Raw genomic sequence first — 21,774 nt, forward strand, 5'->3', positions numbered from 1 at the left:
CAGTCACAGAAACTTCTTACTAGATTTGTCTCCAGAGACAAGGGAAACAAAAGCAGAAATAAACTATTGGGACTTCATCAAGATAAAAAGCTTCTGCACAGCAAAGGAAACAATCAACAACACTAAAAGGCAACCTTTGGAATGGAAAAAGATATTTGCAAATGACATATAAGATAAAGGGTTAGTATCTAAAATCTATAAAGAACTTATCAAGCTCAACACCCCCCAAAAAAAACAAACAACCCAGTTAAGACCCATTTTTCCAAAGAAGACATGCAGATGGCTAACAGACACATAAAAAGATGCTCAACATCACTCATCATCAGAGAAATATGAATCAAAACTACAATGAGATATCACCTCACACCTGTCAGAGTGACTAAAATCAACATATCAGGAAACAGATGTTGGGTAGGATGGGGAGAAAGGGGAATACCCTGACACTGTTGGTGCGAATGCAAACTGGGGCAGCCGCTCTGGAAAACAGTATGGAGGTTCCTCAAAAAGCTAAAGAGTAAAACTACCCTAAGACCCAACAATTGCACTACTAGGTATTTATCCAAAGGATACAAAAACACAGATTCCAAGGGGCACTTGCACCCCAATGTTTACAGGAGCACTATCAACAATAGCCAAATTATGGAAGGAACCCAAATGTCCATCAACTGAAGAATGGATAAAGAAGATGTATATTTACAATGGAATATTACTCAGCCACCAACAAGAATGAAATCCTGCCATTTGCAACAATGTGGATGGAGCTAGAGTGTATTATGTTAAGTGAAATCAGTCAGTCAGAGAAAGACAAATATCATATGATTTAACTTATATGTGGAATTTAAGAAACAAAACAGACGAACATAGGGGGAGAAAAAGAGAGGTAAAACATAAAGCAGAGTCTTAGCTATAGAGAACAAACCAAGGACTGCTGGAGGGGAAATGGGTGAGGGATAGGTTAAATGGGTGATGGGGATTAAGGAGTGCACTTGTTATGATCAGGCTTGAGTGTTGTATATAAGTGATGAATCACAAAATTCTACTACTAAAAATAATATTATTCTATATGTTAACTAACTGGAATTTAAATAAAATTTAAAATAAAAAATACACATACAAAAAAATTAAAATGTCTTTTAAAAAAGAAAATATAAATATATTCTATGACAATTAAAGACATGCTTATAATTCTTCAGATGTTCTTTTTCATAATATAAAGTCTCATGTAACTCTCCTCTTAAGATATAAGAAATGTGAAGTGTTTAACTTTGATCACAAAGTTAGAGTATTAAATACAACAAAATATTATCAGAGTTTGTCTCTACATGTTAAGCTTATGATGTTTTGTATTTTACTTTTCATATATTCTCCAGATTTTTTACAATGGATATGCAATGGTATAATGAAGAAAAACACAATAATATGAAAATAAAAGAGGAAAAATTTTTAATGTAATAGATGATCTTGAAAAGCAATAAAATATTCATCAGATGGCTTTTTCACTAAAATATAAGTTGAGACATGTTTGAAGTTCTCCCATTAAAAATACAGTTACATACATTAATTTGTGACTAAAAATGTTGATAGTGCCAAATAAGTCTATTCCAAGTTGGAAGACAACTCCACGTCGACTTAACAACTCTTTTCACACCATAAGACGAAAATTTCAAATTTTAAAGACTAATGGGACTTTTTTGCTTTGCCAAATTACTGGTTTATTCATGAATCATTTTTTTTTCCTACTAACAAGTGCTATTGAATTCCCCACAGGGGAAAGAAATACCTTCCAAAAAATCTCTCTGCATGAAAATACTTAGAAAAAAAAATCTCAATAAACTGCCTTCTTTTTCTTAGAAAAATCCCAGGTCAGTATGATCACTAAGTTATAAAAAATTTATAATGCTTGGATGGAAAACAGTCATCATAAATACACTACTTTACATAAGTGAAGATTGAGAGGAACTAATTGTATTACCTTTATTTCTCCTTCAATTGGTCTTGAAAGATTTTGGACAGCTACTGTCACTGGAATTAATTGAATGCCAAAATATTTAGATATTAGCAGGTTCTATGACACATTAAAAGAGATAGGCAGGGAATGCTCATCAACAGTTTTGACAAACGGAATTTGAAATTAGGTCTTCGTGTATCTTAATTAAATCTCTCAATTGCAAAACTCAGGAGTGGGGCACCTGGGTGCTCTGTCAGGTAAGCAGCCGACTCTTGATCTCAGTTCAGATCTTGATCTCAGGGTCATGAGTTCAAGCCCCAATTTGGGTTCCACACTGGGCATGAAGCCTAAAAAAAAAAACCCACTCAGGAGCAATGAGAACATTCCTATTTCAACTCCCTACATGATAAATGATTCTTTCCAACATGCTAGACTATTGTTAAACACTGGTAATGTTTATTTCCATAGGATACACACACGAAACCACACAGAAAACATCTAAATTATATAGGCATTTTGCTTGCATAGCAACAAAACACCCAGGTATCTCATATGTATAGTGCTAAGCGTGTCTGTCTTTGACACTGCTCCAAACCTTTTCAAAGTTCTCTTTGAAACAGGGACAGGGGCTCGTAGGTGGCTCAGTGAGTTGAGCATCTGACTTGATTTTAGCTCAGGTCATGATCCCAGGGTCATGGGATTGAGCCCCAATTCAGGCTTCACACTGAATATGGAGTCTTCTGAGGATTCTCTCTCTCTCCCTCTGCCCCTCTCCCCCACTTGCTCTCGGTCTCTCTCTCAAATAAAAAAATAAATAAATTTAATAAAATGGGGACAATAACCATAGTTGTTTCAGCTATCAGTAGGATTTTTGTGAGCATCAGTTTACACAAATGTATGCAGCAACCTTATTGCACTTTATAATATAAAGTATTTATTATATAGATAGCTTGTATTGCATGGTGTGTGTTATAGCAGTGCCACGTAATAGTGAAGAATAGAAACTGTAACAGATATGGATTTACATCCTGCTTCTGTCACTGTCATTCTTCAGTGGGTTATTTAATCTCCATGAAGCTCTTTTCAATGATCTACCAAAGACAATGGATATGCCATCCATAAGCCTGTTACAAAGACTGAGTTAGAAAATCCAAGTAAACTGCTCCTGGTAGTGCCCCCTCATCTGCAGTTGCACTTTACAGAGTTTTGGTTACCAGTCCCTTAACTGAAAACGACCCTTCTTGTGAAAATAACATCAGAAGGTCAATAGGCTAATGCTACATCGCAATGTCTACCGTCATTCATCTCACGTCGCCTTATCACAGGGGCATTTTATCATCTCATATCATCACAAGAAGGAGGGAGAGCACAGTACAATAGAAAATATTGATGTTTATGGAGACCACACTCACATAACTTTTATTAAAGTATATTGTTAGAATTGCTCTATTTTATTATTAGTTACTGTTAATCTCTTATTGTGCCTAATTTAGAAACTAAACTTTATCATAGGCATGTATGTATAAGAAAAATCAGTATACACAGGGTTTGGTACCATCTATGGTTTCAGGCATCCTTGGGGACGTATTCTTGAAGATAAGGGGGACTACTATATAGCAATACCCAACATAAAAGATTCAATAAATATTGGCTAGGGTTAAAATAATTTAAAATAGCACCCATTACCATCATCATTTAATGTGTTCTCATAGTAATTTTTAGAGGTAATGTAATCACCTCTTTACAATTGTAAAAATTGAAATTCAACCACTTGGCCAAGATCACAAGACACAGTACTCAGACCTGTGTATCCCAATTCTAAACCATATCTTCCTACCAGGCTATGCAGGACTGTTTTACTCTTATCTTGATCACGAAGGTAAATTGGGAGGAAATTAAAAAAATCAAGGTAGTTTTGGTTATTCACTGCTCTGTGGGTTCATAACACTTTAACAGGACTGGCCTTGCTCCTCAAAGTAAACAGTTTCTATGACTTGAGAATTGCCAGGAATGTTCCTACCTTAAAAGGTAAGATTTTTGGTTACTTAATCTCCCAACACTTAACATTTTAATTAAGGAAATAATGGATTTTAAAATCTAAAATATCTCTAGAAGATATTGTAAAGGAACACTATAAATATAAAACATAGGGCTGTAATCGAACAAGAAGGTTTTTTTGCTTCAATGACTCCTAGACCTAAGGAACACTACTTGAAGGAATGGAATGCATTATAGGTGAATGAGTTACCAAGGGCCTGGTGAGGATCCAGTCAATGGCTCAATGCATGGTCGTGGGCTCTGAAAGAAGGGAACAGCCCTGAAAAAAGGTGAACCCCCCAGTAGCATCTGCTACAGGCAGACAATGAGTGAATACATTTGCCACGATTCCAGTGGTGCAGGCAGCTGTTGTGGCTGCAATGCCCTCTAAGTGGCCTGTGCCCATCTGTGGACATCACTGGAAAATTCCTAATGCTCCTTCCAATTGCTGATTGCTGTTGGCCCGCTGGTGCTGGTACAATCTCCTGAGCCAAGTACGCTCTGCTATCAATGCTCACCAGCTGATAGCCACAGGGAATACACCTGGAGCCAAAGACAATTAAACTTATTAAGCTCGCTGCAATGAGAACACCACAGGAATTTTAGTGTCTGGTGATTTAGGATAGGCTTCAAGGAAGCAGAGGTCTATTTGCATAGGGTGCTATCTCAAAGCAAGAGTAATTTGATGCGTGAGCATCAGTGATTTTTTATCTAGGACACAGAATTCACAAAGTAGGGCTGGAGTCATCACTGAATAAGAGGCAGCCATCACTTAATGTTAACCAGGAGAGGGAAACGTTTAGCATTTTTATGGCTGTGGGTGATGTGGATTTTATCTCTGTTCAGGCGTAGTTATAGAGTGGATTGTTTTTGTCTTGTTGCATCACAGCCATGAAGAGTTCTCCTATGTTGATATTCTATAGAGCTATGTTCCACAAAAAAATACCACAGCCTGGCTGTCAGCAACTTGGCTAACTCCCTGAAAGCTCCCTGGGGCTTTTTCCCTCAGATTCCTCAGCCTCACTACCATTAGGCACCACCCCCTGCTCTCCTCTGGCAATAGGGGAAGGATAAAAATGGGGATCAATACAGCGTGGTAAGAGCACATAGGAGGAGAAGATATGATTTGTTTCTGTTGGGGATGATGAGAATCCCTTAAGAATACGAAATGAACAGGAATGTCATATTTAAAGAGATATATAGATGTGGGCATTTGGGTCAGGAGAATTCATCACGTTGCTTGGGCGAGCAGACAGTAGGGTAGACAAGGAGCATGGTCTCTGGACTCCAGAAGCTTACAGACCAAGAAACAACACAGCTAATTCTAGCATAATCACCACATATGTTACACAGCACTAAGATTTCATGCACGAGCATGAGCAAGGTTGAAATGTACTCTCAAATTCATTAATAGCATGAGAATTCCCTTTATTGACTACTCAAATACTTGTTGAGAGTAAATATTATACAGTGTTTCATTTCCAGATTTGAGAACAAGCACAGCATTCCACTCTCATCCCCCAAACTCTAGACCAACTTTCAGAAATTATTTTTTAACTAACATAATTTTGAGCAATAAATCAATGAATAGCCAGATATAAATCTGTGAAAATTAGAGAGGAGTTCTTGATAGGCCATGTGGATGTTTAAAGGGACCCATTAAATGCCATGCCTACTTTCCATGAGAATGTTTGAGCCAACCGAGAGAGAAGATGTCATGATTCCGTGAATGGAGAAAATACATCAGCATGATTAGGATAAGTACTTTGCTGGTAGGTATGCCTTAGATATGTAGTATTAACAGTTTCCTAATTCTAACCCCAAAATGAAATACACTAACCCACCTATTTGTAGTCCTGGACCACCAGTGACCTCCCTATAAGGAAATCAACCTCTTTAATATTTAGAATGTGAAGTAGCTGGATAGGACATTAACAGGAATGCCAACTTTTAACTTCCCTTATGGTGTGTGTGTGTGTGTGTGTGTGTGTGTGTGCACGCACACACACATGCATGTTTTTCACAAAGGCCTCTTTTACTCTATTTCAGACACTATTAAAAATTGTCTCTGAAATTTCCTTTCAATAGTTTAAAAATGTTTCTTAGAACGTATTATTATTATTTTTTAATTATCATTATTTTTAGAGAGAGAGTGTGAGCCGGAGAGGGGCAGAGAAAGAGAGAGAGAATCCTAAGCAGGCTCCATGCTCAGCACAGAGCCTGATGTGGGGCTCGATCCCACACCTTAGTATCATGACCTGAGCTGAAATCAAGAGTTGAATGCTCAACCAACTGAGCCATCCGGGCACCCCAGAATGTATTTTTAAATTAAAGAAAATAATGATGCATCTTAATGTAAAAATAAATAATACAGGGAAGTACAAAGAAGAAAATAAAAAATAAATTGGAACCCAACTTCCTGGAGATAGCATTTTGGCCGATATCCTTCCAAACAGCTCATACATGAGAAGAGTAGCATTTATTAACACTGCTACATTCTTGTTATTGCACTAAGCAATTTATGAAATTTAAGAGAAATTGGCATCTTTCATCACCAGGATGAGATTATGTTCAGGGATTTCTTTGACAAAGATTAAGTGTATTTTTTTAAGTAACCAAATAAAATAAGATTTTTGATTGCCTACTGTGGGCTGGAGCGAAGAGTACCAAGACTCAAACTCTGACTCTGAGGGACTTTTTGTTTGTTAAGGGGGAAGGAACACAGAGTAGTAAACAGACATGGGGTCATCCCAGTTCTGTTCCTCACTGGTTTTACAACCTTGCGTTAGCCTGCTTATCACTGAGCCTTAGTTTGCTCATCTGCAAAAAGGGAAAGATAAAGTGCCTGTTCCATCATGAAGGACAGCGTTTGAATTGGACTCACTGGTGATAATTCACTGTAGCTCGATTTTAGCCTCAGTTTCCCTAGTCACACCCTAGAGCTATTCTCCATCAAGAACTCTGAAATTTCCCCTTTAAGGACCCCCTACTCCTTTCAGACTAATAATACCTCCTCACTCTCTAGACCCTGAATCTGGTGCTCTCTCAAAACTGACCATCCCCATCCATCATTCTAACCACTTGTTTTGCAAACTACAAACCTCAAGTGAGCACCCAACACTGCCAACCAAATGTTTCTTTGCTGAATTTGCTCTCCTGCCCTCCTCCCTGGCAGATCCCCCACCTTCCTTGCTCCATCACCTTCATTCATTGATGCCCACACTTTTACTTCGTTCACTCATTTAACAAATATTTATTGTGTGCCTACACGGTAGAATTGAAGGCAGTGAACATGGATTGTTTTTTTTCCAACAGCTTTGCTGAAACAAAAAACAGAAATGGACACCAGGAAATGAAAAATGAGGTCAAGAGAAGGATTTCACTGGAAAAAATATAAGCAAGCAAAAAAGGTCTTCAATGAGTCTGCAGACCTTTTCTGTATCTGTCCCCCTACTTTTAGTCTTGCTGCTAGTAATAATCAAGAGACCATGTGTGCTATGAATCCCATCTCCTTTCAGTTTCTCAAGGACATTGCTGCCACCCGTGCCCTCTATTTCCTCTGATTCATCAGATACCCAGTGCTAGTGTTTCTTTCGGCGCATACACGCTCACTGATATATACCAGATATATGATATATACCAGATCAAGGTTTTAAAAAAAACCTTTCTTGGGGCACCTGGGTGGCTCAGTCGGTTAAGCGTCTGACTTCAGCTCAGGTCATGATCTCACAGTTCATGAGTTCGAGCCCCACATCAGGCTCTGTGTTGACAGTCCAGAGCCTGGAACTTGCTTCAGATTCTGTGTCTCCCTCTCTCTCTGCCCCGTCCCTGCCCACACTCTCTCAATAATAAATAAATGTTTAAAACAAAATTTTTTAATAAAAATTAAAAAACCCTTTCTTGACTCACATTCCCTCTGTTCTGCATAACACAACATCTCGAAAGCATTATATACCCTCCTTCCCCCTTGCTCCCCTTTGCTTTTTAACTCTTAACTAAATATCTCCCAACCCCACCACTCCACGGCACTGGTCAAGACTGTTAATAATGTGTATTTTGCTAAAGCCCATAAACATATCCCTGTCCTCATCTTACTTAATCTCTGCAGCATTCCATGACTTTGACCACTACAGACTTCATGACACTCTTTATTTTCTTGGTTTCCTTAACCCCAGCTCTGGGTTTCTTCTTTAAACTGTGGCTATTCAAGGGCACCTGGGTGGCTCAGTTGGTTAAGCGTCCAACTTCAGCTCAGGTCATGATCTCACAGTCCATGAGTTTGAGCCCCGTATCGGGCTCTGTGCTGACAGCTCAGAGCCTGGAGCCTGCTTCAGATTCTGTGTCTCCCTCTCTCTCTGCCCCTCCCCTGCTCATGCTTTGTCTCTGTCTCAAAAATAAATGAAAACGTTAAAAAAAATTTTTAAACTGTGGCTATTCATTACCTGCCATCTTTATCAGGACTTTAACCTGGGCCCTTTTTTCTTCCCTATACGGACTTTCTTCTTAAGCTTTATATATTATATACCTTAGTAATTAAGTCTTATTGATCCTTCTTCCCAATTATCTCAATTCACCGTTTGTTACATCTTTTTAAATGATGTTACTAATTATTTTGCTGTTGTTGACTGTGGTGATGGTGGTGGTAGTGGTGGTTAGGGGGTAAGAAAGAATAAATACTTTGGGGGATATATTGCATTTGAGAAGCCAATAGCAGGTGGAGATGTCCAAAAGAGAGCTGCAAAGGCAGTCATAGAACGTGAGAGAGAGGTTGTGGATCAGCTAGGATTACGAGAAAGTAAAGCAAAAGACATGAACTCAGCTCTTCTTTTAAAAATATGATTCTGCTACAACATTCAATATAATGAGAAAATGTCTCAAGATTTCCAAGATGTTCCCAGCATGGCCATTTTTGAGAGGAAGATTAAGAAGCTTTGCATACCTACCATATTTTAGCTAGACAGTGAGTCAAATATTGCTGGGGCAAACTACTTTGCAATGTTATCAGCAATGCACTCCCAGAAACGTACATGACCCACATCACAGTACAGAAAGCACATTATAATTTTAGGTGGAGCCTAAAGAAATGGAGGGGAAAAAAATCTCAAAATTTGTACATCTCTCTGTTTCAGGGTCTCTTATCATAAAACAAGGTGATCAGACAGCGTGGTTTTGAAAGCCCCTCTCAGTTCCTACTTATCATTACATGACCTTTTTGACCAAAGTTCCCTTTAATATGACAGTGATTTGACAAGGAAAAAAGAATATTCCCTCTTAATTTTTACTTTAAAACCTTCTGGTTCCCAAAAAACGTTTGGCTTATCTTACTACAATAAATAAAATAACCCAAGCCCTTCTTTCCATATTTAATTCCATTCAACAAGCATTTACCGGTCCCCATTTTGTGCTGAGTTCTGTGCTAAATGGATAATTTTCCCTATTTTTATTTCTTTTATCTTTTCCATTGGTGTTATCTTTCATATTTTACTTATACTGAATGATTGTATGCACATCAACACCAAAAGTGTAAAGGAAGCCTTATATTCATTCTTTCATTAAGTACAATAGGTAATAATTTCATAGGCAGACAATGCCTCCTAAAAATATATAATCTTTAGCATATGCTTGAGCTTCTTCAGAAAGCAATTTTCTAATATTGATGGTGGTAGAATTGTTTTATCATATTTTGAAGTTGTATCCTTTTTTTGTTCCTTCATTATTAAATGAATGCCTAGGGATATATTATTATTTGAAGTTAGTGATAATGTACAACTCAATTATTTTTTGTGTACAAAACTGTCAGATTCTAAAATAGAAGAAATTTCTTTTTCTCTTAGAACTTCCAAATTTGAAATCTAAGATATTTCTAAGTTCTCAAAACCAGGTCTCTAAAATAAAAGTAAAACATTGTTTCTATGAACCAAAAGGCTTTAGCTCTGAGGTAGATATTCTCATGGTATATTTGAAGTCCGTTAGTCTATAGAGATGAGATTTTCTTGTAAACAAAAATATAAAGTTATAGACAAGAATATTTCAACCAGCAATGGTGGTTAAACACATCAGAAGATTTAGCATAGTAAAATTTTTCTATGATACATAAATATTATTTATCACAGAATATAGGTATTAAGTAGGCAAAATATATTTTTTTCATATAAGCTTTGGATGAAATAAGTGTTATCCATGTCCTGAAGTAAAATTTTCAGGAATGAAATAAAGCAGTAAGTAAGCCCTTCCAAAAGGCATAATCCAAAAAAAAAATGATTAACCAAAGTCTCTTAGCCAGAATGGAAGCCTCTCATTTTTTTTTCCTCTAATCAGAGGCCATGTTCTCACTCCATCATCCACCTCAGTTCCATTTCCGAAAGGAGAATTTGAAAAGCCTTACAAAATGCATACAATAAAATAAGAGAAATAAAGATGAAAATAGGCAAAGAGGAAACCGAAAGAGAATGAAGTGATGAGACCATCAGTAAAGTGATAAAATAGAAAGGTATGCGATTTTAATGTCATTAGGATTCTACGCAATTATTAATAGGAAATGCAGATTTTACTTTGATTTTTCCAAGCCACAAATGCAAAAAGAATATATAATCACTTATTCATTTCACATTTTCTATTTAAAAGATTCATCAACTCAATCTACTTCAAGAGAGCAGATTTTTCCCTCTCTGTGTGTGAAAGATATTTTTCTCATGAATTGTCATTAATGGGAGATGGAGGAGGAATAAAGTAAGAATAAAAAGAGAGAACAAAAAACGAAAGGGGGTGTGGATAAAGAGAGAACAACACTCAGCCAAAAAAGATTCTGATTGTCCTCACATTCTGGTGACAAGGAGACGGAAAGAGCCAATTAACCTCTGGAAGGAGGTGCCTCTGTGTTTATTTCCTGTAAGCCTCTCTCTGTCTTGTCTTGTGAGTCAGACTGGCAGGCAATACTCACGTTCTTGTCCACAGGACTCAGAGGTCTGAGGTTACTACTCTCTCCTTTTTCTAGTATAAGCTTATTGGAAATTTGGTCGTTGACCACACAAAACCACTTTGAAATAAATATAAGTGAAATATTTTAAAACATTCTATAACAAAGTGAGGAAACCCCCTGTTCCCTCTTTCCCTAACCTAGTGGAGAATATAACAGAAAATAACAAATGAGTATACGGTTTCTTTCTATGTTAATACCTAATGAGAGTATTATCACTGGCTTTGGTTTTGGTTCTTGTTTTACATATCTCTCTCTCTCTCTCTCTCTCTCTCTCTCTCTCTCTCTCTCCCTTCCTGCCTCTCTGTCTCTCTCTCTCACACACACACACACACACACACACACACACACACACGCTTGCCAGAAATATAAGAATGAAATGGACAATAAATGAGAATTTTAAGTAGGTAGTCATATGACCATTTTTGTTCATGTACGTAATAATTCATTTTCTCTATTAAAAGTGTGAATTTCTTTTTTTTTAATTTTTTAATGTTTATTTTTGAGAGAGACACAGAGTGTGAGCAGGGGAGTGGCAGAGAGAGGGAGACACAGAATCCAAAGCAGGCTCCAGGCTCTGAGCTGTCAGCACAGAGCCCTATGCAGGGCTCAAATTCACAAACTGGAGAACATGACCTGAGCCGAAGTCAGAGGCTTAACCGACAGAGCCACCCAGGTGCTCCTAAAAGTGTTAATTTCTTTTTTTTAAATTATTATTTATTCATTTTGAGAGACACAGACACAGCATGAGTAGGGGAGGGGCAGAGAGATAGGGAGAGAGAGAGAGAATCCCAGTAGGCTCCATGCTGCCAGCATGGCTCAAACCCACAAAGCGGTGAGACCACGACCTGAGCCAAAACCACAAGGCAGAGGCTTAACCGACTAAGCCACCCAGGTGCTCCAAAAGCATGAACTTCTTTATGTGAGGTAGACAGAAAAGTCATGGCAGATGCTAGAGAAGTATCTTTCCAAGCACAGTGCTAGAAAGGGCTCATTGAGTCTTTACTGGGTTAGAGATCTTTCTACTTCACTGGTATTAGCAAACGGGAAAAAGAGTGAGAAAAACTCCATTTGGTAAAAACACGAAAGAGCAGCAAATTAGCCCGAAAAGAGGTGAAGGCTCTGTTGTGAACCCCGAGAAAAGGTAGTAGAGCGATATGAAGGGTGACATGTTAGCTGACAAACTGGATTCTAAAATATGTTCTTCCTCTTTTCAAGCTTCCTTGGTCATTCTTTTTCTGGCTAGAGACAAGGCCATCATGATTCAAGAATTAACTCTAAATAAAAGAATAACAAAAGGTTTGCAAAGCCCATTGATTATATACAAGCAATTTATTCAGCGTGGCTTCATTTAACACCTGTTGGTCACAATCACACTGTTTTGGCAAGTAGTAATAGTTGCAAAAATGACATCAAGAATGGGTCTGAAGATGAATAAGTATTCTTTTATAACCACAAAGAAAGGAAGGGCATTGACAAACAAAAAGTGTGTACAAAATATGGGAGAATATTTGAGCTGCCAATGAAATGGGCTTCATAATGCCTCTTCCCCAACATAGCATCTAAATATGGGTCAAACATTGAAGGTCCTGAGAATACAGTTTCTTAAAAAAATAATAGTTGCATGGTAATACATTTGGATTTTAATAAGCTACTCAATCACCTAGAACAGTTTTAAAGAAATACATACCAGGAAAGATTTAGTGGGATAATTCTAAAAAAAAAAAAAAAAAAAGCTTGAGCCTCTGCCTAGAGAAAAAGCCCCAGTTCAGTGGGCAGAGTAAGGCTGGTCAAGGTCACGAAGGCCCTATAATCCAGGTGAGACACTCCAAGGACATGCCATGTATCCCTCCAGTCGTTGACCATTTTGTCACCAAACTCGTTTATGGCGCAGTAAGAAGGAATAGGTACAAAGGATGGAAAGAGGCTTGCGTGTTAATATCCAGGAGCTCTACTCAGATCCACTCAGGTGAACCAAGCAGCAGAGATGGTCCTTCCTTCAGCTCACCTCTTTGGTAGTTTTGCAAACTCTGGTTTGTATACTCCTATAATTCGTGGGGTGACTCTGATTGTTCGTGTAACTTTTCTGGGGCAACATTCATACCACTGCATCAGAGCAGAACAGAATGATCAGCTCGTGTTTGCTGGACTGAAGAACCCCTTTTCTGATCAGACTGTCCCTTTAGAGTAAAGCCTTTAGAGATACATTGGAGGCAAACTGGAATTCTGAAACCTTTGGTCTTGTATAATTCTCTTACATATATTTAGGAAATTGCAAAACCCTCATTTATATTTGCTGTGACTCAAAGTGTGAGTAACTGGGGTAAGAACACTGGCTATCTTTAGAGGAAGACTCTGGATAAATTGAGAAAATTCAAACAGCATTGTTCCTGTAAAATGCCATTTGAAACAGCTTTTGTAGACATCCACTTTTTCTTTTGTGATGTAGGACCCTAACCTAATTTTGTTACACAAACATCTCTTTCTGGGGGAGGAACATCTTTTTAACTGAAATAAACACACATTAATAAGTACCTAGTGCTATGATGAGCCTGAAGGAAAGGTTAGAGGTATGTTGAGTCATAAAACTGACAGTAAAGAACCTGATTATTCAACATGATACACTCTTAAAGATAAGATGTGAAATGGAAGGTCGGCTGGGTGGGAAGTGACTAATGCAGCGGCGTGTGCCTTTGTATCATGCACGTCTGGAATCAGTGATGGAGCTAGCAAGGGTTTTGTCTGCTTTGTGGGAGAAATTTCTTTTTATAAACGTCAAAAAATTTTTTTTAATTTTTTAAAACTTTTTATTTGAAAAGGACAGAGACAGCGTGAGGGGGGAGGCGGGGGGAGAGTGAGAATCCCCAGCAGGCTCCACACCCTCAGCTCAGACCCCAACACGGGTCTCGGACCCATGTAACCATGAGATCATGACCTGAGCTGAAACCAAGAATTGGACGCTTAACCAACTGTGTCACTCAGGTGCCCCATATAAGTATCAAAAAATCTTTAAACCTCTTGAGCATCTAAGTGACTTATTCTGAAATCCTAAGTTGTAGTTTTGATTTTATTTGTTTGCTGTTGAAGTTTGGAGGAGCTTGTCTAAGTTACCTTTTTTATGTTTGCCACATTTAGAGTCCTCACTAAAATCAAATTGGTTTACTTCTTCAAGTTAAATGGCTTTCTCTACCTTTTCCTTTTGAAATCTTTTAAAGGAATAAAACTTCTAAAGCAACTCAAAAGGCCCCAAGTCTGACTCTGCTGCATTAATGCAACATCTGCGATTATAACAGACAAGATCGAGAATCAGAATTTTAGAGCTCAAAGAAACAATTCAGTCCTGTTGACCATAAGAGGTTCATGAAATCCTCCATTATAACGACAGCTTCCTGGTGCTTACTGAAAACCAAAAAAAAACCTTTCCTGAACACTGAATTAAGGCCCTAAGAAATGAGTCCATAATACTCTAGCCTCCAACCAACAATTATCTTGGTCTGAGTTAGCTTCTTAATCATGTGACTGAAAAATGTACACAGGCTGAAGTTCAAAGAGAATGTATTGCACCAAGTAAACAAAAAGTACAAGGCTTCAGGTATAGGTTCCTGTCTTACTCTCCCAAATTCACATCCTCTGTGTTGGATCCACTTTCAAGTAGGTTCTTCCAACAACTACACACCCTACATTCTCTCAGGTTTAATTATTTTAAAATATTGTATTATTTCTCCAGAAGTCCCCGCAAAATCTTATTGGCTCTGGCTGAAACATGAGACTATATCTGAACATTCACCATGGCCCCGATCACTTTATATCGTGGTGCCCTGAACTAGTAATAGAGCAAATTGCAAAGCACACAGACTAAGAGTGGAAAAGGAGTGGTTTCCCCGAGTGAAACTGAGGTACTGTTCCTAAGGTTAAGGTAAATAGATGTGGAATGTCAAATACATCTGGCAATTTGACAATACATTTGCAGGATATCCTTCTACCATCAGATATAATTTATTAGTGCTGTCAATATAGCTACTTATCTCTTCTAATTTCTGTGACCTTGAAGCATCTAAAACTCCTAGAGTACTTACAAAGGGAAAGAAAAACCTATGTCCATGCAAAGTCCTAATGTTCATAACAGCTAATTCTCAGTATCCAAAAACGAGATGCAACTCAATTCCCACTAATAGATGAATGATAAACAAGTTTGGCATAGCCATACTATAATATCCACGTCCATACTCAATACTAATAATAATAACCATACTCAGTAATAAAAAAAGAATGCATTATTGATCCATGCAACAAAATGTGGATGCATCTCAAAATAATAGTGCAGAGCAGAAGAAGCTAAACAAAAAAAGGGTACCTACTGAATGATTCTATTTACATAAAATTCTAGAAAATGAAAACTAATCTAGAATAACGGAAAGCAGATCAAGATCAATGATTGCCTAGGGCTGGGGTTCAAGGGAAGAAACTAAGATGGAAAGATTAAGAGCTGCACAAGGAAACTTCTGAGGGTGATAGGTTTATTATCTTGATCAAGAGTTGGCATTTTTTGCTGTAAAAGGCAAGATAGTAAATATTTTAGACTTTGCAGGCCATATGGTCTCTGTCACAACTACTCAACTCTGCCATTGCATTATCAAAACAGCTATAGATAACAAGTAATTAAATGAATGGGAGTGTGTTCCAGCAAAACAGGCAGCAGCCAGACCCAGTCTGTAGGCTGTAGTTCACCAATTCCTGATCTTGATTAAGATGACTGTTTCACAAGTGTGTACATATGTCAAAACTTATCAAATTGTACACTTTAATTATATGCTATTTATTGTATGTCAATGATGCCTCAATAAAGCTATTAAAAAATAAAAACAGCTTTACCTTTCTCATCATGGATTGGATAAAATCCTACCTCCCCACCATGGCACAAAAATCCCTCCATGAACTGGCCTCTATATGCCCAACCTATCAAATGTATTGCCATTCATTCTCTGGTAGGATTTTATCCTTTGGCAGTGCTAAAACTCACATGCCATGCCTTTGTTTAGGTGTTCTACCTATCTAGAATGACCTACTCTTACCAACTGTAAGATTATACTTGCACACTTACAATTCCAGGATGTCTTCCTTCTTCCCTTACCTTAACCCTTCTATTCCCTTTGTTTCTTTTTTGTGCCACCATAATGGTCTTGTGTGTGTGTGTGTGTGTGTGTGTGTGTGTGTGTGTGTGTGTGTGTATGGACATATGGACATACATACGTATAAACACACTTGCACTAATACACTGACATATATACATACACATTCCTGCATGATTAAATTTTTCCATAATTTTAACTATATATACTGAAATTTTTCTCATAGAGTTAAAATGAATTATTATTCATTTTATATCCATTTCATGAGTATCAATATACTTGGATACGTGACTGAGACCTCCCTGTGTCTATTACATCTATCACAGTGCCTGGCACACATGAAAAAAAAAGCTAATAAATCAGCATGCAGCTATTATAACCATTTTACAGATTATAAAACTGATAGGCAAAGAAACTATGTATTTGGCTCATAGGCACATAGTTATAAATAGTATTAGTATTAGAAAGAGAGCTCGCATATCTCATCTCAAATGCTTTCCACTAATCCTTGTGATGTATTTTATTACTGGAAGCTCATCTGTATTTCATGTTGATCGTTTTCTGACTCTGCCACTGTTCCTCCTTCATCTCCTAGATACACCAAAATGAAGACTGCCACCAACATCTATATTTTCAACCTTGCTCTAGCAGATGCCTTAGCAACCAGCACCCTGCCCTTCCAGAGTGTCAATTACCTAATGGGAACATGGCCGTTTGGAACCATCCTCTGCAAGATTGTGATCTCCATCGATTACTATAATATGTTCACAAGCATCTTTACCCTCTGCACCATGAGTGTTGATCGCTACATCGCAGTCTGCCATCCCGTCAAGGCCCTGGACTTCCGTACACCCCGCAATGCCAAAATTGTCAATGTGTGCAACTGGATCCTCTCTTCAGCCATTGGTTTGCCTGTGATGTTCATGGCAACAACGAAGTACAGGCATGGTAAGTTGCAGGCCTGCGGGATGAAGGGTTTATAGACAGACATGCTGGTGAAGTCATGCGTCCAGTAGGGAGTGGTCTAACATCTTAGTCAAATTGTCATTTTAATGATTTTTTTCTAGCAGAATGCCTTTAAAGTTTTTGTAAAAGGAAGTTTTCCCTAAATTGTAAGCCCACTAAGCATTTTAAAGAGAATATAACCTATTGCTTCCTGATTTCTCTACATTTACTTCATCAAAATGATGGGAAAACAAGAAGATAGCTCTACCAAGAGTAATTAGAACTTAAACCCCCCAAAAAAACACTAAGTGGAAGCTTGTTTTAAAACTTTGAGTGGCTGTCTCCATGACAAATTTATCTTTCTAAAATGATGAATCAACCACCCATCAAAAGGTGGAATGAAAATATCCATTAGCTGGAAACTCCAATAGACTTTGGACAGTGATTATATTTTTATGGCAACGTAGACCCATAGAGGATCTAGCTCACAATGAAAGGTCTGCAACTGTTGACTGAATTAAAGCAATCAAAATGGACAAAAAATGAGATATGTAGTGGAAAAAAAAAAAACTAAAAATAAACTCTCCCTAAAAATCAACAGAGAGCTGAGTTTCTCCCTCAATTGCTTTAAATCTTCCCTTATTGGCTTCTCTTCATGGCTTTAAGTTAGCTCTGGTCAAGGCTGCAATTAGACATTGCTGCTAATTCTCCCTTATAACCATTGTTTCCTAGGTTCCATAGACTGTACACTCACCTTCTCTCACCCAACCTGGTACTGGGAAAACCTGCTGAAAATCTGTGTTTTCATCTTTGCCTTCATCATGCCAGTCCTCATCATTACAGTATGTTATGGACTGATGATCTTACGCCTCAAGAGTGTCCGTATGCTCTCTGGCTCCAAAGAAAAGGACAGGAACCTGCGAAGAATCACCAGGATGGTGCTGGTGGTTGTGGCTGTGTTCATTGTCTGCTGGACTCCCATTCACATTTACGTCATCATTAAAGCCTTGATTACAATCCCAGAAACTACATTCCAGACCGTTTCCTGGCACTTCTGCATTGCTCTAGGTTACACAAACAGCTGCCTGAACCCAGTCCTGTACGCATTTCTGGATGAAAACTTCAAACGATGCTTCAGAGAGTTCTGTATCCCAACTTCCTCCACCATTGAGCAACAAAACTCCACTCGAATTCGTCAGAACACTAGAGACCACCCCTCCACGGCCAATACAGTGGATAGGACTAACCATCAGGTATGCAGCTTCTGGAATTGGGTATACCTACTGGAGGTGACATAAAAATTACAGAGTTTGTACCAATCCAGTTTTAATCCATTAGAAGTGGATTGGTAAATAAGGGATAGAGGTTCCTCCCGTGAGGAATGAGGGAGGAGAGGAGTAAATTATGGTCATTGAGACAGAGGGGTACTTCATTATATAAACAACTCTAGGTGCCGGTATGTATTTATTTAGATACAGAGATACACCTACCAGAAATCCATAAAGCCACTAAAAATCACTATCCTCACAGCTGTTATTTCTATGCAAAATTTATGACGTTAGCACATGGTGGAAGTGATCCTGTTCTGAAATTCTTCTCATTTCCCCCAGTGTTCTATGTTTCATGCACATCACTCCAATATCTCTGTCACTTCTCAAAAGCCAGTCTTGCTCTGGCTGTGTGGTTAAATGGGAAGGGTTATCACTTGCCGACCGTGGTGATGAGTGTCAGATGTTCCCAGCAAATCAGGGTCACAGCAAAGGAGAAAAGAGAAGGAAAAAAAAAAAAAAGGCCAGCCCTAACCTGTTCAGCCATTAGTTTGTCCATTTTTATACCTGAACTCTAGAGGACACAGCAACCATACTACTTAATTACTAGAACTAACTTAGTTTTATAACTGCCCTTATACCAGTCAGGGTTAATATGGTGAAGAGTGACTATTTTTTGGAAGATGTATTCCTAGGCACAGAGTACAGATGCGGGGCTGCACAGAAGAGTCAAGATTTATACACAATATTATAATCACATGAGAACCAAAAAAAAAGAAAAGAGAAAAATTTGTCTCTTACTTACTATGACCTTGATAAGCCACTGATATGCAAAATTTGGAATCTGACCTGTAAGGTAATTCAAACATACCGCCTAACTATCAACATTAATTGAGATAAGTAAATTTTCAAATGATAGTGCCAGCATCCAAAAATCGCAGCCTCTGTAATTTTATAACACAGAACTCAAATTCTAACATTTTGTGAAGTAATTCCTTGAGTCAGAACCTTAAAACTTGTTAAGGTCTGGGGGCAGGACTGTCTGAACAGATGACTCCATAAAAATGACAAGGAAGTCGAACTGGCGAGGGAGAAGGGAGAGCTGTACAGCACAGAGCAGCGGCTTCCTCTCCGTTTTCTCTTCCCTGAGCCCCACTCTGTCTCCTCTTACCCCCGCTCCCCCCGCAACCCCGCCCCGCCCAGGCTCAGCCCTTCCAGTTCACCACAGACCCAAGGTAACGTGGTGCAGAGGGTCTGCGTTAGGGGGCGCTGATCCTCACATCGCTGATACTGAATAAAGCCAAAAGGAGCAGGGGCCATTGGGCCCCCTAGAGGGTATGATGGCAGCTCCTAAGTGTCACCTCCAATTTCATTTCAGAAATAAAAGCCAGAAAGAAATGTGTTTCTATTCTGCTTCCTTTCTCTATATTTTTTCCACATCAAGACCTCTACACCTGCTTCTTCTAGATCCCTCTCAGGAGCTAGCAAAAGCTTGTGAGTAATTTAAAAAAGGGTAGGGATTTAAATAGATTTTCTCTGACCTGAGGATAATATGTTGTGGAAAGCAATTTAAAACCCTCAGTCCTAAACCCAGGTTAACATATTTTGCATTGGAACAAAGTACTTGCACGGGAGCACAGTGATGGAGCCCATTGTAAGTGCTGAGTCTTTCTCAGTCAGGGCCTGCCCTACCTTCTCTCTCTTGCAGGCACTCTGGGGTGTGGCTGTGGGTAGTGTGACCCAGGCCACTGATGAGGCCTCCAGTCCCATCTGATCCTCTCAGCGCTCTTCCCTCACCTGCTGTCCTGGAAACAGCTCAGCTCCTAGCCTGTCTGGTGAAGCACTTCTCCTGAGTTCACCATGATTGTCCTTTAGTTGCCCAGACCCTGCCCTTGACTTCCATCCATATCCAGCATTTCCACATTAGTGTGGTTCCTGCACAGCCAGAGAGAGGAGAAAGGAAGCTAATTGAGGAAGCTCTGTTCTAAGTAACTAAAAGGTTTGCTTTAAAAATACATCCAATTAGGGCTTATCTTCATCGCTGCCTCTATGAAGCAGCATCAGTGTCAGATAACAGCAGAAACACATTAGCCCTGGAATTGGCTGCTTTCCCAAAATGCCCAGCTGGGAGGGCTGGACAGAGAAGAGCGGCTGCCAGGAAAAGAGGAAAAGACACTCTGACATATTTGGAAATTAAGACAAATCAAAGATCTCTTTCACTAATCTCCACTGATGTGTCATCATTAGAATCAAGGCAGTTACGCGCAGACATCTGGAACAGTACATAAGCCTTTGGTGATAGTTTCAATAATATATCAAAATAATAAAACCATTTGAAGGAAAACCAGAGACTTTACGGTTATATCTATACTGCATAGTTGATTAGTCATACAAATTCAGAATCTGAAGGACAGGTTGGGGGGGGTTGGTTTGTTTGTCTTTTTCTGTTCTTAAACCATGAGCCACTATGTTGGGAAACAAAGCTAATTGGATTTGCATGAGCTTTTTTAACTGCTTGTCTGGAGTTGGTACTTGTAGATATATGCGTATTTTCTCCAAGAAATATACTATCTATGTCATGTTTCAAGCACATTAGTCAACTTCATATCCTGCAGATCAGAGATCCGATATCAAATCTTCCCAGGGTGTCTGTATTCTGACAACTGTACACTGAGACCATGTCCATACAGCGCAAAGCGAAGAGTTGCCAATTATCAAGGTAATTTGATAAACCATCTGAGAAAATTCTGTGCCCCAAATAAAGTTTGAATCATGGTTACATAGTGAAGGGCTGCTCAGTCAGCTTTTGCTACATAACAAATCATTCCGGAACACAGCACCCTTGAGCAACCATTTATTCAGTTTGCACTTCCATAGATCAGCGGTTGGACCTGGGCTGGGCTTCCAGACAGTTCTTCCGGTCTCAGCTGGGCTCACACTAGGGACAGCAGCAGGTGTCAGAACTGCTGTCAGCTAGCTAGTCTGGGATGACCCCTGCAACAATTGCAGACTGTACATGGGTCCTCATCTTCCTTGCTGTTCTCAAGGTGATCACAGGTTCTAGGTTCAAGGGGTGGCCAAACAGACCTCACCTCTTGATGGTAGGAGCTGAAGTTACATTGCAAAGGGATGTGGATATAGGGAGGGAAATCATCGTGGCCCTTTTTGCCAACTATCTCTATCGTAGACACGTGCTGCATTGGGTAGGCATAGCTTCCTGAGAGCACAGAACACATCTGCCTTCCTCCTTCTAGTTCCTCCAGCATCTACCTAAAACAGTGTCTGACACATTAAAAAGTACTCCAAAAATATCTGTGGAATGAATGATGATCAGAGGCCTCATGATATTTCAGGAGATACAGAGGGTAGTAAGGATGACCCCTTTCTTACACAACCGATTGACAACGTCAATGCTTATATAACACTCTGACGTTATTCCCAGCTCTCCCTTCAGTAACTGGAAGCTATTCA

The 21,774-nt window shown here is 38.9% G+C and overlaps 1 protein-coding gene across 1 annotated transcript in view; it reads left to right on the forward strand.

Moving 5' to 3' along the window:
- The window catches only part of OPRM1 (opioid receptor mu 1), a 48,578-nt gene extending 29,120 nt beyond the window's left edge, over nucleotides 1-19,458 (forward strand). Inside the window, exons 2-3 of the mRNA XM_015544307.2 lie at nucleotides 16,686-17,038; nucleotides 17,768-19,458. Of these exons, the coding sequence (XP_015399793.2) occupies nucleotides 16,686-17,038; nucleotides 17,768-18,333 (919 nt within the window). The 3' untranslated portion in view covers nucleotides 18,334-19,458. The remainder of the gene's footprint in view (nucleotides 1-16,685; nucleotides 17,039-17,767) is intronic.
- Nucleotides 19,459-21,774: the final 2,316 nt, after the last annotated feature.

Source organism: Panthera tigris, chromosome B2, assembly GCF_018350195.1.
Source record: "Panthera tigris isolate Pti1 chromosome B2, P.tigris_Pti1_mat1.1, whole genome shotgun sequence".
NCBI classification, from domain to species: Eukaryota; Metazoa; Chordata; class Mammalia; order Carnivora; family Felidae; genus Panthera; species Panthera tigris.